The sequence below is a fragment of the Phacochoerus africanus genome, chromosome 1 (genome assembly GCF_016906955.1).
Source record: "Phacochoerus africanus isolate WHEZ1 chromosome 1, ROS_Pafr_v1, whole genome shotgun sequence".
Taxonomy (NCBI): Eukaryota; Metazoa; Chordata; class Mammalia; order Artiodactyla; family Suidae; genus Phacochoerus; species Phacochoerus africanus.
This window is the reverse complement of record NC_062544.1, coordinates 118,888,599-118,904,533: the sequence shown is the minus strand read 5'-3', so window position 1 is coordinate 118,904,533 and position 15,935 is coordinate 118,888,599. Positions and strand designations below refer to the sequence as shown.

The following is a 15,935-nucleotide window of genomic DNA, read 5'->3' as shown; positions in this document are numbered from 1 at the left end:
ACTATACTTTAATCAATAGTAGAACACTTAGCAGCCCTTCCTCTGGCTTCCTGAGAGGCCAGGGTTAGCATAGGAGGATATCAGCAGGGCTCGGGGCCGACAGCCACTTCCAGAAAGGTTTAAGAGCCCAGTCACAATTGGGAGTGGTCCTTGCAGCGACAGTTCAGCAAGACACTGCAGGAGTTGTTCTCTGCTGGCTTCCCACATGGTCCCCTGTTGACTGGGGACTCAGACCCCAGCACAAAGGCAGCATTTGTGGAAACTGGAGGGGGAGAGCCGCCTGCATGGCTCTCCATCCGCTTCTAACTGGGGAGGTTAGCACTGCTGGTAGACTGTAGCACAGATGTCTAGATCCCTCTGGGCCTATAAATCCCCTCACTAGCCTGCCCACCTCTGGAAGGGGCCAGCATGCACTCCCCACTCCCAAGTGGAGTGAGGAAGGTGAGCTGCCCCCATCACAGCTGTGTGCGGTGGGTGAACTCATTTGGGCTGTGTCCAGGGCGTGCTATGGGGTGCTGTGTGTCTTACACTGGAACTGAGCCCTGCATTCTCTTTGAATGTGAGCTGCATTTCTTTTCCATTATAAAAGTGTATGTTCATCTTGGAAAAATACCGAAAAGAGGAAAGAGAAAGATTCCACTCCCAAACAACCTCTGTTAATGTTTTGTAATTTCCTTCCAGTGTTATTCTCAGTCTGTCTACAAAACTTGCATACCCTGAGCCTAATTTGGGGTTACTTGCAGTCTGCCCAGCCTTATCTTTGTATGATCTGTTTACCTTTGATTTAAACCTCCCCCAGGGACTATGGATGATCCATTTCTCTTGCATCTCTATTGGTCTTGGCCTCACATGTTTCCAAGCTATGCCGTTAGGTGTGTAAAGTTTCCTCTTTATCATTGTACTTTTCACTAAAATTAAATACCCCTGTTTATTTCTTTTAATGCTTTTTCTCTTGGGTTTCATTTGGGGTTTTTGGTTGGTTGGTTTGCTTTGTATTTTACCTGGTATATTTCAGTTTGTTTGTTTTTTTGCTTTTTAAGGCCACAGCCATGGCACATGGAGGTTCCCAGGCTAGGGGTCGAATTGGAGCTATAGCTGCCGGCCTACACCACAGCAACGCAGGATCCAAGCCACATCTGCAACCTACACCACAGCTCATGGCAACATGGATCCTTAACCCACTGAGCAAGGTCAGGGATTGAACCCACGTCCTCATGGATCCTAGCTGGGTTCATTAACCACTGAGCCAAGAAGTGAACTCATACTTGGTATATTTTGATCATCTCTTAATTTTCACCCTCTCTCATTAAGCTGGATGAGTGTTTTATTATGGCTTAAGGGAAGTGTTATATCACAGTTATCCTTGGAAAATAGGATCTTAATGGACTGAGTATATATTATTCCAACATGATATGATTTATAAAACTGGTCTGCTACTAATGGATATTTAGGCTGTAAATATTTTTATATTATTAAATAGCTCTGTGTTGAATGGTTTCTGATGACATTTGTCCTTTCTTTTAAAGTAACTTCTATCGTGCTTTCTTTTCTCATTATGTTTTAAAAATTCGAAAAATATATAAACACAGAATAAGAAGTAATCTTTTATCTTGTAATCTTGTAGTTCTTGTGATCTTATAATTCCATCTCCCCATTACCAAAAAAACCTCTATTAACACTTTTGTATATACTCAGGCAATCTTTTTTTTACTGTATACCTACATGCATATAAAAACAAAATCATGGAGTTCCCGTCGTGGCGCAGTGGTTAACGAATCCGACTAGGAACCATGAGGTTGCGGGTTTGGTCCCTGCCCTTGCTCAGTGGGTTAACGATCCGGCATTGCCGTGAGCTGTGGTGTAGGTTGCAGACGCGGCTCGGATCCCGCGTTGCTGTGGCTCTGGCGTAGGCCGGTGGCTACAGCTCCGATTCAACCCCTAGCCTGGGAACCTCCATATGCCGCGGGAGCGGCCCAAGAAATAGCAACAACAACAACAACAAAGACAAAAAGGCAAAAAAAAAATCGTAATCATACTATTTTTTAACTTGCCTTTGAACAATACAAAGTAACTATACAGTATGAGAACACATTTTCGTGTCATTAAATATTTTTCAAGATCCAAATTCTTAGTGGGTTCATATAGTGTTTTGTCAAAAAGATGTTTATTTAATCACCCTTCTATTGCTGGGCATTTAAATTGTTTGTATTTTTCCACTATTATGGATAACTGCTTTAAACACCCTAATCACAAATCTTTATATGTGTCTTTATTTCTTCTTTCCTTAGAGTATATTCCCAGAAGTGGAATTCTAGTCAAAGGGCGTAAACAGTAAAGGTGTCTAATATCGCTGGTGTTAGGCCTCTGTTCTTGATATGAATCTGTCTTGGACAAAATTGCTTCTCCGTGTTCTCACATCCTAATCCTAGACTCATGGTCATATTCCTCCCTCTCTTTGAGCAGGAGTGGAAGGATTTGTGTTGGGCCTAGAATAGCTCAGATAAGATGAAGATGAAGGGGAAAAGGGCATTTGGGGTTTGAGGAAGGAGTGTGGAAAGACTGATGCCATCCAGGTCTGAGAAGTAAGTAGGAAGAGTCCCCAAGCATATGGGCTTAATCTCCATGGGGTGGCAACCATGATTTTCTGCTCTAAGGACATCAAACATCACCCCTTTGTCCAAGGTCATATACTTTCTATAACTGATAAAAGTCTTTGGTCCTAATTTATTTGAGCTCAAGGGGTAGGAGTGTGGGGATGTGTTGGGGTGTGTGTTGGAGGAAGTAACCAGAAACCATACTGCCTGCTTGGAAGGTAAGGATGTAACTGAGGAGTGACCTGTATTCCACATCAAAAGGAACTCCTGACTTTCTGCTCTTCTTTACTATACCTGGAATCATAGTTAGACCATTGTAATAGTGTGCTATTGTAATTTAAAGCTTGTCATTTTAAATGTAGTACTGACATCTTTCATTAGTTGAGTATTTACAAGGAGCCAAGTTCTATGCAAGGTTCTTTATGTTCCTGGCCTCACTGACAACTCTGCAGAGTACGATTCATCCTGCACATTATAGGTTGAAAAATGTGCCTAGTGTCATGCTGGAACTAGGATTCTATAGAATTCACAGTGCCTCTCTGGTGGTAGGCTTTTGCAAAAAATCAGTTTGGTCATTACAAAGCCTGCAGTTTGCCAGGATCTAAAAATAATGGCCAGATTTCAGTCTGAAGCATCCCACCTCGCTGCTGTTCTTTGCTCTTTGTTTGCCTGTGTGGTAGTGAGAGTCATCATTTCCATTTCAGCTTGTGGAATTTTTTTACCATGAACGTTATCACGCAAAAGCTATTTTATGGTGCCCAGTGAGGATGGTTGGGCTGCTTCCCCAAGCCTCTGGAAGGCTTCCTAATTTTTGGCTGACACTAAGCAAACTGTACAATATTGCCTCCATTCCTAAAACAAATATTTTCTTCATCTTGTCATTCATTTCTACTCCAAATTTCCCCCACAGCTATAGAAAACTTTGTCGTTGTACTAGTCCTTTCAGGTTTGACATTTATTGATTGTCAATTGATCAAGTGCCATTTTACCATATTTTTAATGCACGTTAATCTAAACCAATTCTATATGTGATTTTATGTTTATAGCACCATGTCTTTTTTTTTTTTTTCCCCCAGTCTTCTTAGGGCCACACACATGGCATATGGAGGTTCCTAGGCTAGGGGTCTAATCAGAGCTAGCTAGGGAGTTCCCATTGTGGTGCAGCGGAAATGAATCCAACTAGGAACCATGAGATTGCGGGTTCGATCCCTGGCCTCGCTCAGTGTTAAGGATCCGGCTTTGCCATGAGCTGCGGTGTAGGTCACAGACACGGCTCGGATCTGGCATTGCTGTGGCTTGTGGTGTAGGCTGGCGGCAACAGCTCCAATTAGACCCCTAGCCTGGGAACCTCCATATGCCTCGAGTGCCGCCCTAAAAGGTGGGGGAAAAAAAAAAAGCTGTAGCTGCTGGCCTACACCTACACCATGGCAAGCCAGATCTGAGCCACGTCTGCAACCTATACCCACACAGCTCATGGCAACACCAGATCCTTAACCCACTTAACCTACTGAGCAAGGCCAGGGATTGAACCTGTGTTCTCATGGATACTAATCAGATTCATTTCCACTGAACCGTAACGGGAGCTCCCTTTAGCACCACTTCTAACTCAGTGCTCATGGTTTTACACAGTTGTCTACTCATTTTGTTTTTTCTTTTTTAAAATCTTTATTATGGAAAAATCTATTAAATAAACGTAAATGTTGGGAGTTCCCATCGTGGCACAGTGGTTAACAAATCCAACAAGGAACCATGAGGTTGCGGGTTCGATCCCTGCCCGCAGTGGGTTAAAGGATCCAGCGTTGCCCTGAGCTGTGGTGTAGGTTGCAGACGCGGCTCGGATCCCGTGTTGCTGTGGCTCTGGCGTAGGCTGGTGGCTATAGTTCCGATTCGACCCCTAGCCTGGGAACCTCCATATGCCACAGGAAGCAGCCCTAGAAAAGGCAAAAAGACAAAAATAAATAAATAAATAAATAAATAAATAAATAAATAAATAAATGCAAAGAAGTATGAAAATAAAAATCATCCATAGTCCCACCATTCAGGGGTAAACCCTATTATCATTTTGTATTTAAATAGGGACCTTTCTTCTCTTCCTTAGCTCTGCATTTGAGACTTTCTTATTATCATTAAGCTTTTCTCAAAAAGAATGTTTTTCCCAGTTTTATTGAGGTATAATTATATACAGCAATGTATAAGTTTAAAGTACGCAGCATAATGACTTGATTTACAGGTGTCGTGAAATGGTTACCACAATGAGTTAACATTCATCATTGCATATAGGTACAAAAAGAAAAAAGTGTTTTCTTAAAAAGAATGCTTCACAGATTTCATGTCATCCTTCACAGGGCCATGCTCATCTCTGTATGGCTCCAATTTTAGTATGTGCTTCCAAAGTGAGCGCAAAAGAATGCTTTTAACTGTATAATATTCCACTTTATGGTTGCACTATAATTTATTTTTTATTACTCAAATGAATTTATCACATGTATATGCACTATAATTTATTGCACTCATCCCTGTTGTTGGGCATTTAGGCTGTTTCAAGATCTTTTGCCTTTATAAACAACACTGCTACTCATAAATGAAGACATATATAAACAAGTACTGATGGTAGCAGTGCTGTCGATGGTATAATAACAATAAGAAGTTAACACCCATTTCCTACTGATCATGTCACTTGGCTAAGCCCTTGATATACTCTGTCTTGTCTAATCCTCACTACAACATTGTGACCTGCTTATTACTATGCCCCTTTTCGGGTAAAGAAAGTGAAACCCAAAGAGATTTCCAAGATCCCTCAGCCATTGAGGTGACTTGAAGCCATGGTTTTACTCCAAAGCCTGTGTTCTCAGCCCATGTTTTGGAGTTTTGGAGCTGAAAGACGGGACTCAGTTCTCTTCCACTTAGCTTATGCCAGTCACTTAGTCTTCTGGTACTTGGATTTCTCATCTATTAAAAGGGGGCAAGAGGTCCTGTTGTGGCTTATCGGTAATGAATCCAACTAGTATCCATAAGCACACGGGTTTGACCCCTGGCCTTGCTCAGTGGGTTAAGGATCCAGCATTGCCGTGAGCTGTGGCATAGGTTGCAGACATAGCTCGGAGCTTGCATTGCTGTGGCTGTGGCATAGGCCACCAGCTGCAGCTCCAATTTGACCCCTAGCCTAGGAACTTCCGTATGCTGTGGATGCAGCCCTAAAAAGACAAAAAGAAAAAAGGGGGGGAGAGCAAAACCTGAGAACTTGTCCAATGCCTCTGTCAGGATTAGAGAGAGGGTCAGGTGTGCTAAAGTGTTAGCTGGAAAGTGTTATTTCTCAATTTAGGTTAATTTCTCTCATCAAGCTTTACAAGAGAGACTCCTCCAGGATGCTATTTGAGAACATTTCCCATCCCCCACCATAACCACGATATAGTCTGGTTTAACCCATTGTAGTAACAACACAGAAATGTGTTTTCCAGAGTTCCCGTCGTGGCGCAGTGGTTAACGACTCCGACTAGGAACCATGAGGTTGCGGGTTCGGTCCCTGCCCTTGCTCAGTGGGTTAATGATCCGGCGTTGCCGTGAGCTGTGGTGTAGGTTGCAGACGCGGCTCGGATCCCGCGTTGCTGTGGCTCTGGCGTAGGCCAGTGGGTACATCTCTGATTAGACCCCTAGCCTGGGAACCTCCATATGCCGAGGGAGCGGCCCAAGAAATAGCAAAAAAAAAAAGAAAAAAAGAAAAGAAAAGAAATGTGTTTTCCTCTTAAAGTCCCACCCTAACCTCCAGTCCATTTAAAAATGAGCCATCTGCTACAAAGTAGCCATGGTAAGTGTAGAGAATTTCCCTGGCTTAAACTCTTTATTGGAGCATGTTATCTTTGGCTGTAGACCTTCTGTTTTGGGAAAAGGAGAAGGGAGTACCCCACTGAACAGGCAGCTTTAACAAACCAGATCTGTTCTATCATGCCTAACATGCTGGGTTTACATTTCCTGTGACATGTGTAAGGGGCCCTCTTTTCCTACCTGCAGCATCTTTTCCACATACCCAGCTCAGGCATAAACACGAGCACCCATTTCCTAAATCTGCAATATCAATGTCTGCTATGGCCATTGTTATTTTAGCTGCCAGCAATTATGAGCTTTGCATTTTTGACTCATTTGCTAGGTAGATTCCCTTGCGGAAATTATTGCTTGTCCTGGAACGTTTTCTATTCCAGGCCCAGAACCCCGCAACTTGGGGGCAACTATGTACAGGTTTCTATTTTGTATCCACTTCCTCCCAAGGAAGTGAGCCTCTCCTGGTCACCCTGGACCAGTGTTTCTCACCTCAGGAGACATTCATCAGTGTCTGGAGATGTGTTGGTTGTCACAGCTGTGACACAGCTGGGGTGGAGATACTACTGGCATTTAGCAGTTTAGAGGTAAGGATGCTGTTAAACATCCTACAATGCACAGGACAGCCTCTCAGAACAAAAAATATTCTGTCAAAAACATTAGTGGTAACAAGGCTGTGATTCGCTGCTATAGACTGAGAAGTAGCCTGAAACTCATCTGTTTGGGCACATGCATCCCACCACACTTTAAATCTTACTCTAGAGGAAGGAGGGTAGGATACTGCTTAAAACGTCCAAGGGGCAGGCGGAATTAAACTAAAATAGACCAGATGTGGATTGCCATCATCACCTGAGTTTAAATTCTGAAGCTGCAGTCATTAGCTGCATGACCTTCAGCAAACCTTCACCCTCTCTGAACTTCAAGTTTCCTCATCCCTAAAATAGGGGTGGGAATCTTCACCTCTTGGGCTTAACAGGGTTCTACAGCTCCCCCTCACCGAGCCCAGCACCATAGCAATGCCATTCATTCAGTAAGCAAAACTGTTGAGGCCCTACCATGTGCCAGTGCTGAGGAATCCATCAGTGAACAGAACAGATAGAGAGCCTCTCCTTCAAGGAACTTAGCTTCTATTGGGAAGAAATACACATGTCAAAAACAAACCAGTAAATATCATATGGCGTGTGATAAAAAGAGAGACATATAAAGCAGGGGGATGGGCAGTGGTGGGAACACTGGAAGGAACACGGGAGTTCTCCTCTCTCTCAAGGCATCCATCCTCTTCTTTGGGTTTTTCCTCCCAGCAGTGGTCATCTTTTCTTCCCCCAGAACCAATCCTCTCATCTAATTGTGTCCAGTTATATTGATAATTGGTAGGGATGTAGGTAGGATGTGTGGTCAGCACTGTGGTGAACACCCACCCATAGCTTAGGCCTGATTGGCTGTGAGCTGTCCCCAGGGCCAGCTGCTGACCACACACCTGTCTGGTGTTTTTTTATGTCTTTGGGATTCTTTCTTTAGTATCATCCCCTTTTTTTAAGTGGGATTTTAAAAAGACAAAATGTTTGCTTCAGTCCAGCATAATTAAAGGTGTAAGGCTGAAGTTTGATTGAACAAAGACCCACTCAGTCATTATTCTTAAAACTGAGCAAATGCATTCCCTCTTTTTAATGAGACTTAAACTCCTAGAAGACTAGCTCTCATCTCCCCAGGATGCATGATTTGCATGTAGACAGCAAGTATAGCTCCCATGGTAGAGAGAGCTCAGGTTTTGGAGTCAGACAGAAGTGGTTGTGAATCCTGGCTGGGAAAATACCTGAGCCTCAGTTTACTGACCAGTAAAAGTGGAATGAACTGCCACCTTGCAGGGTGGTTGTGAGCATCAGAGAGAAAGCATCAGAAGTGCTAAACATGGGCAGGTACATAATGACCCCTCTGAGGTATGCACGGTGAACTTCATCCATGTCCCTTCCCACTTGGTACCTGAACCCAGCAATCACTATGGAAACACAAAACCAGAAATTCTTAGTGATAGAGCTCACCTAATATAGCTCACCTCTCTTCCCCCCACCCAAACTGTGACAGAAGAAAATCCACAACTCTGAGAAAATTTTCAATAAAGATATATTCAATCTTATGTTCAAAACATGAAACTGAGATTCAGATGTATTTTTTTTCCCTATCAGATTGAAAATAATATCCCATTAATGAGTGTAGGAAAAGGTATTATCACATACCTTTCTGGAGATTACAAACTTGAACGGACTATTTGAAGGTCAGTTTGGCAGTACATATCAAATGCTAAGAAGTTGAAACTTCTTAGACCAAGGGATTCTACCTAAGGAATCTGCCTTACAGAAATAACAGCACAAATACATAAAGGATGTTCACTGAGGCACTTTTTGTAATAGCTGGACATTGGAAGTGATTTTAATGTCCATCACGTGGAGTCGATAAATCCACGTGGTCCATATGGACAATGCAATGCTAACTCTGTAGCCATTAAAAAGAATGACTTAAGAGACACACTAGCAGAGCCTCTTGCCTGCCTGATTGCATCTCTCACACGTGTCTTATCTTAATAAATCTATTTCTTTCCTATCAAAAGAAAAAAAAAAAAAAGCATACCACACGGAGTTCCCTCTTGGCTCAGCAGGTTAAGGATCCCTAGTTGTCCCTACTGTGACTCAGGTCATTCCTGTGGTGTGGGTACAGTCCCTGGCCTGAAAACTTCCACAGCCAAATAATAATAAATTAAATTTCAAAAAGAATGAGGAACTTTCATGTGAAGGAAATGTTTTCAAACTTGAGGTGGCAGCTTGCACAGTACTATAAATGTACTAAAAGCCACTGGATTGTTCACTTTAAAAGTGGTTAATTTTATGTTATATGAATTTTACCTCCATAAATTATTTTTTAAGAATGAATCTCATACACTAATATGGAGAGACATGTTGATTAAAAAGGGAATACATTCTGTTTTCTGTGAATGTTAGCAAATGCATAGAAGAGGTTTGGAAAGATCTCAAACTTTTAGTTACTTCTAGGAAGTGGATTTGGGAAAAGAAGGGGATTTGTACTCAGTTTTATATATTTTGGTATGAGAATTTAAAGTTAGCATAAATTATTTTCAAACTGATGGTGGAGAAAGGGGAAGTTCAGAGTTGGTCAGGGACTGAAAATACAACAAAGCAGGCGATTAATTCTCTTAAGTGAAAGTGGAAAATGTCTTTCGTTTTGAATCGTCCTTTTTGTGTTTTCCTCTCTTTAATTCCCACCCTGGTTGGCATAGAACCACAAACTGAGATGAGTGAGTTACATGATGACTCACTTTGCTTGTCTTGACCTTTCCGTGCCTGTGGCTAATTGACTTTGAGTGCCTTGGGGGAGCCGGGGGGGCAGGGGAGGTGGGGGGAATGTTCTGCAAGTGTTAGTCACTCTGGTCAGTGTTTATAAGGGCCTGTTTTCAGGAGATCACAAGGATTTGCCAGATACCATTGGTGAACTGTATTTGGAGCAAGTACTTTCTTGACTAGCACAGGGCTGGTCCAGTGATCTTGAGCTCATTAATGAGCTCAGGAGCTCACAGATGCCTGTGCCAGCCTAAGGAATCATGTTGCTACTTGCAAACAGAGCTAGTTTCCTGCTTCCAAAAGGCTGCGGTAATACCCTGAAGCCTGTTGGCATTTATTTTTATTTTTATTTTTTATGTTTTTCATTTATTTTTCTTGAATTAAAAGTTTTGTAAACTAGGGTAATAATTACCTATAATGCCATCAGGCAAAACAGTAGAATTTTGTGGCTTTATGTTAAATTTTATCATTGAATCTCAAATTATTTGGAAGCTACCTAGGTAGCTTCACCTCAGTGATGACAGCTCATATGTCACATGCAAATTCAGTTCTTGCCCTCAAGAAGTTTATAGTTCAGAGCAGGTGACCAATAAGTATAGTAATATGTGATTGTCACTATATCAGAGATATATCCTAATTGTTCTGGTAAAGGATGAGAGAACATTGGTAATGGCTTCCTAGAGGAGGTGTTTGGGTTACATCCCACAGACAGTTGGAGTTAGATAGCTGGGCAAGAAAAGAAGAGCATTCCAGGAAAAGAAGACTGCTTGAAGGATGCACAGTGAATAGCAAAGCATGGTGCACTTAAGGAATGGCATGTAGCCTAGTAGACTGGAGAATAGGAGGCTCATGTATGAGTGGCAGGAGGTGATCCTAGATATTTAGATGGTGGTCAGATTACAAGAGGTCTTATGTGCCAAACTAAGGAGTGGGAACTTGACATTGAAGGCCATAGACATGTGGCCACACCCATGGCAGGGAACACTTGCTAAGTAAGAGTGTGGTTTTTGATCACACCAATATCTCATTGCTTTGGCAGTTTCCAGTAAGTGTGTTGAAATCTTGGATGAAGGCTGAAGATGATGCCCTTGGTTTTCTTCTTGATCATTTGTGTTTGTCAAGATAAAGCACTATGGTAGCATGTTTCAACCACAGGGGAGAACTTTGGGTAATTCGATCACCCCAAATCTACCAGGACTTCTTTGGAAAATAAGGCAGTGACTCAAGGCAGGCATAATTTGCTGCCAAGATGGTAATTGACAGAACCTCAACTGAGGTGAATGTAAACAGAACAGGCAATGTATTAGCCCCCAGTCTTAGAATGGCTCTCCCTGGCTTCAAGCACACTGATATCCAAGGGTTTATACAGTGTTTGTAGAGCTTGCTGCTTCCCTTCTTCCTGCCAAAGTACTTTCCCTCCATCCTTAACTCTGTGCATCCCTTTATTCCTCTGATAGCAGACACACAGCTTCTGTGTGACCAGAAAGAGTTGCTGCAAGAAACTCCTGCTTATGTTATCTCTTGAACTCACAATCCCAAAGGAATAAAGAATTTCACACTCTTTCTCTCTTGAACCACACAGCAAATTTCAGGGAGACACATGCCCCTCTCTGAACCAGGGCGGTGGATTACTCTGTTCAGGTCTGGGGGAGCCAGCCCAGACTGCGTGAGACAGGATATTCAAGAGAGGGCTGTGCTCCCAGAAGGAGGAGAGTAGGAGTACTGGACAGATTTTTTTTTTTTTAGGACATCCATTACAGTTAACCTTTGTTCTTCCCAAGAGCAGAGGTGTCCACTGGAAAAAATGTAGAGCCCATCCCTTGTCTGAGAGCCAGCTTTGCACATGTGTTTGACCTGAAGTGTTCTTGTGCTGGTGCACACTTGGTTATCCCAGTATTGCAGAACGGATACTCCCAGCACGTAGGTAAAAGCGGCCCCTTGCCCAATTTTCCTTAGCACGTAGGCTCAAGACAATTCCCTACTTCCCAAAGGCCTCGTGGCATTGTCCTCTCTTTCTTGCTAATGTCTGATTTATGTTCTGTCAGTGACAGGAAGCCGCTCAAATGATCCACCCAGTCCTGCTGCTGCCCCTGTGACGGTTTGTTTCTCTCATTGTTTAGCGCTCCATCAGCTTCCGAAGCGAGAGCCGGCCCGACATCCTCGCCCCCAGACCGTGGTCCAGAAATGCCGCCCCCTCAAGCACGAAACGGAGAGACAGCAAGCTTTGGAGTGAGACCTTCGATGTGTGTGTCAATCAGATGCTTACATCCAAGGAAATCAAACGTCAGGAGGTAGGCTGTCACACCTGGAGTTGGCCACGTGTCTGGAACAAGGTGCACTGTAGGCAAGAGCCAAGCTGAGCTCTACATGGCCTCTTCCCTGTGTTGGTAGAAGTATAAATGGGGATGTCAGATCTTATAAGGAACTGAGAAACCAGCATCCAGCTGAGTGGGTGTGGCCCTGGCTTTTGAAAGAAACGAATGTGAAAATCTGAATTTACAAAGAAGATGAATCAGAAAGTGTCTATTTAGGGAGTTCTCATTGTGGCTCAGCGGGTTTAAGAAACTGACTAGTATCCAGGAGGATGGGGTTTGATCCCTGGCCTCCCTCAGTGGGTTAACTGCAGCATAGGTCACAGATGCGGTTCAGATCCCCTGCAGCTGTGGTGTCCACAGGCAGCTGCAGCTCTGATTAGAACCCTAACCCAGGAATTTCCATATGCTGCACGTGTGGCCCTAAAAAGAAAAAAAAAATTGGTATCTATTTAGGATACTAGAATTCACAGAAATAATCACTTTAGTTATATTTTAATAGCACCTTCTAGAGTTTTTTGCTTGTTTTTTTAGGGCCACACACATGGCATATGGGCTCTAGTATATTTTAAAACATTCAGTTTAGGAAACTCTGTTCCAGTTTTGTGGAAAATTTTGTTACAGAATGCAACTAATCTCATTCCCTTCAAATTTTCTGTATCAGCAGCCCTAGGTAGCTATGAACTTTTCATGTGCCAGGATGTGCTATACACTTAAAAGTGGAAAAAACTGCCGTCATCTAGTGAAATCCATGGAATACCTATTTTAGTGTGGGAACATCAGCAGAAGGAGCACTTGAAAACTTTCTAGGTATTTGACTCTCTTCTAGGACTCCCTCAGGCACACTTGTACACAGATGAAAAGATGTATCTGTAGGGTTATTCATCACAGTAATGTTTATAATAGTGCCGGATGGATCCTGAACATCTATTACCAAGGCCTGGTTAAATAATGAATTCCCATGGAGTTCCCGTCATGGCTCAGTGGTTAACGAATCCAACTAGGAACCATGAGGTTGCAGGTTTGATCCCTGGCCTTGCTCAGTGGGTTAAGGATCCAGCATTGCCATGAGCTGTGGTGTAGGTTGCAGACGCAGCTTGGATCCCGCATTGCTGTGGCTGTGGCATAGGCTGGCGGCTACAGTTCCAATTAGACCCCTAGCCTGAGAATCTCCATATGCTGCAGGGGCAGTCCTAGAAAAGGCAAAAAGACAATAATAATAATAATAATAATAATAATAATAATAATGAATCCCCATATATTCTGTAACTATGGAAACATAAGTGGCTGATACGTGTACATGGCTAAGTGAATAAAGCAAGGCACAAAATAAGCAGTTATAGTATGCTACCGTTTATATAAAAGAGGAAGGAAAATTGTGTGTGTGTATGTGTATCTATCTGCTTATAGATATGTAAAATATTTCTGAAAGAACATATAAGGAGCTGGTAACATTGTTGCCTCCTGAGAGGACAACTAGGTGGCTGGAAGAAGGAAGTGAGAGGGAAGTTTTCACTGTGTGCTCATTCCTACAATATAAATATTGAACTATGTCAATGCATTATCTATTAAAAATAAATAAATAATTTTAAAATAATTTGAACTCTCAAAAAAAATCATTGAAGAAATATGGCAAAATCGTAACAATGGTTAGCAAGATAGCATTGTGGATAATTTAAAGTTTTCCTCTTTATACTTTTCTGTGTTTTTCCAAGTGTTGTTAGTATACACATATAACTTATATCTTCTGATGGTGGCCTTCACAGTGACACTATACTGCCCCAGCACAGATACCTGACTGTGGTGTATCCCAGTGTGGGGTTCTGTGGTTTTCTTCTCTTAGGGACCATGTTGAGCTATGGTCAGACACATGAGGAAATGTGAGGAAGGTCCAAGTAGAACTAATTAATTGTGTCATGCCCATCCATGTCCTGGCTTTGATAGCACTCTGTAGTTATATAAGATGCCACCACTGGAGGACAGTGAGTAAGAGCAATACAGGACCTCTCTGTGTTATTTTTGCAACTTCTCATGTGAGTCTAATAATAAAAGGTTTAAAAAATATATACTACCAGGAGGGCATGATGTGGAAGCTTTACTGGGCCTTGAGAGAGGTTGCCATGCACAGGCCTCCAGCTCGGCATTCTGCCTCCACTCGCCTTGCCAGGGAGCACGTTCCTGTCCTGCTGTCCACCAACCCCAGGGATGGAGCTTTTCTCCAAGCCTGCTCACTTCTTCCCTCTAGTCTGAAAGAAATGTAGTTTTCCCTGAACCATCACCAAAAACACATAGTCCTTCAATAATGTAAAGTTTGGAGTTCCTGTTGTGGTGCAGCAGAAACAATCTGACTAGGAACATGAAGTTGTGGGTTTGATCCCTGGCCTTACTCATTGGCTTAGGGATCCGGCATGGCTGTGAGCTGTGGTGTAGGTCACAGACATGGCTCAGATGTGGTGTGGCTGTGGCTGTGGCTTAGGCCAGCAGCTGTAGCTCCAATTTGACCCCTATCCTGGGTACCTCCATATGCTGTGGGTGCAGCCCTAAAAAGCAAAAAAAAAAAAAAAATAGTAAAGTTTGCCAACAGTTTAGACTTTTAGATAGAGTGAATGTTCTGTGCATCATAGCTCTTACATTATGATAGCTTAATAGAGCCAACTTAGAAATGGTCCGTTTACACACTCTTGCATACAGCCAGTTCCTGTAATTTTATTTATTGTACCATGTGGGACTGAGAGGTAATTTAGGGTGATTAACTTCACGAGATATTTAGAGTGATAAAAAAAATTGGATTCTTCCTACAGTGCAGCCTCAAGACAAGTAGCTGATAGGAATAGAGCTTTCTGGAGTTCCCGTCGTGGTGCAGTGGTTAACGAATCCGACTAGGAACCATGAGGTTGCAGGTTCCATCCCTGCCCTTGCTCAGTGGGTTAACGATCCGGCGTTGCTATGAGCTGTGGTGTGGGTTGCAGACGCGGCTCGGATCCTGCATTGCTGTGGCTCTGGTGTAGGCCGGTGGCTACAGCTCCGATTGGACCCCTAGCCTGGGAACCTCCATATGCCATGGGAGTGGCCCAAGAAATAGCAAAAAAAAAAAAAAAAAAAAAGGAATAGAGCTTTCTGTTGAGTAGAAGGAATACAAATTGTGATGGCCCGATTAATAATAATTCCATGTCCATCATTGAGAACAGACCCTGAATCACTTATTATGATTGCCACTAACAGCAGAGACCTGGAATCCATGGTTCAGACTCTAATTATTATTATTGTGCCTAAAATAGTTCCATCTTATTCAGCTTCATCAAAATTCTGTAAATGTAAGATGACTGGTTGGATTGGAAACATATGTGGAAACTCTCCCACAAACAGATAAGCACATAATACAGAAGTTTTGCAAAATCTTTTCTTTGTAGGCTTTAGTCACTAAATGCAATTGCTTTGAGCTAACTTTTAAAGAATCTTTTTATTATTTTTTTTTATTTTTTTCCTTTTTATGGCCACATTAGCAGCATGTGGAAGTTCCCAGGCTAGGGGTCTAATCAGAGCTACAGTGCCAGCCTACATCACAGCCACAGCAACACCAGATCCTAGCCTCATCTTCGACCTACACCACAGCTCATGGCAACGCCCAATCCTTAACCCATTGAGAGAGGCCAGGGATCGAACCTGCAACCTCATGGTTCCTAGTCGAATTCGTTTCTGCTATGCCACAACAGGAACTCCTAAAGGATCTTTTAAAAAGCCTTAGGAAATGGAGTTCCCATTGTGGTGCAACAGAAACAAATTCGACTAGTACCCATGAGGATGCAGGTTCGATCCCTGGACTCACTTAGTGAGTTGGGGATCTGGCATTGCCATAAGCTGTGGTA

At 42.7% G+C, this 15,935-nt stretch overlaps 1 protein-coding gene and 1 pseudogene across 7 annotated transcripts in view; one reads left to right on the top strand and one right to left on the bottom strand.

Annotated features, from left to right (window-relative positions):
• ARHGEF3 (Rho guanine nucleotide exchange factor 3) overlaps positions 1-15,935 on the top strand; it is a 341,554-nt gene that overhangs the window by 299,562 nt on the left and 26,057 nt on the right. For all 7 annotated transcript variants that reach the window (XM_047777298.1, XM_047777308.1, XM_047777288.1 and 4 more), the window contains one exon: positions 11,878-12,048. In XM_047777298.1, coding sequence (XP_047633254.1) covers positions 11,878-12,048 — 171 coding nt within the window. The remainder of the gene's footprint in view (positions 1-11,877; positions 12,049-15,935) is intronic.
• On the bottom strand, positions 4,901-4,993 carry LOC125114277 (uncharacterized; annotated as a pseudogene).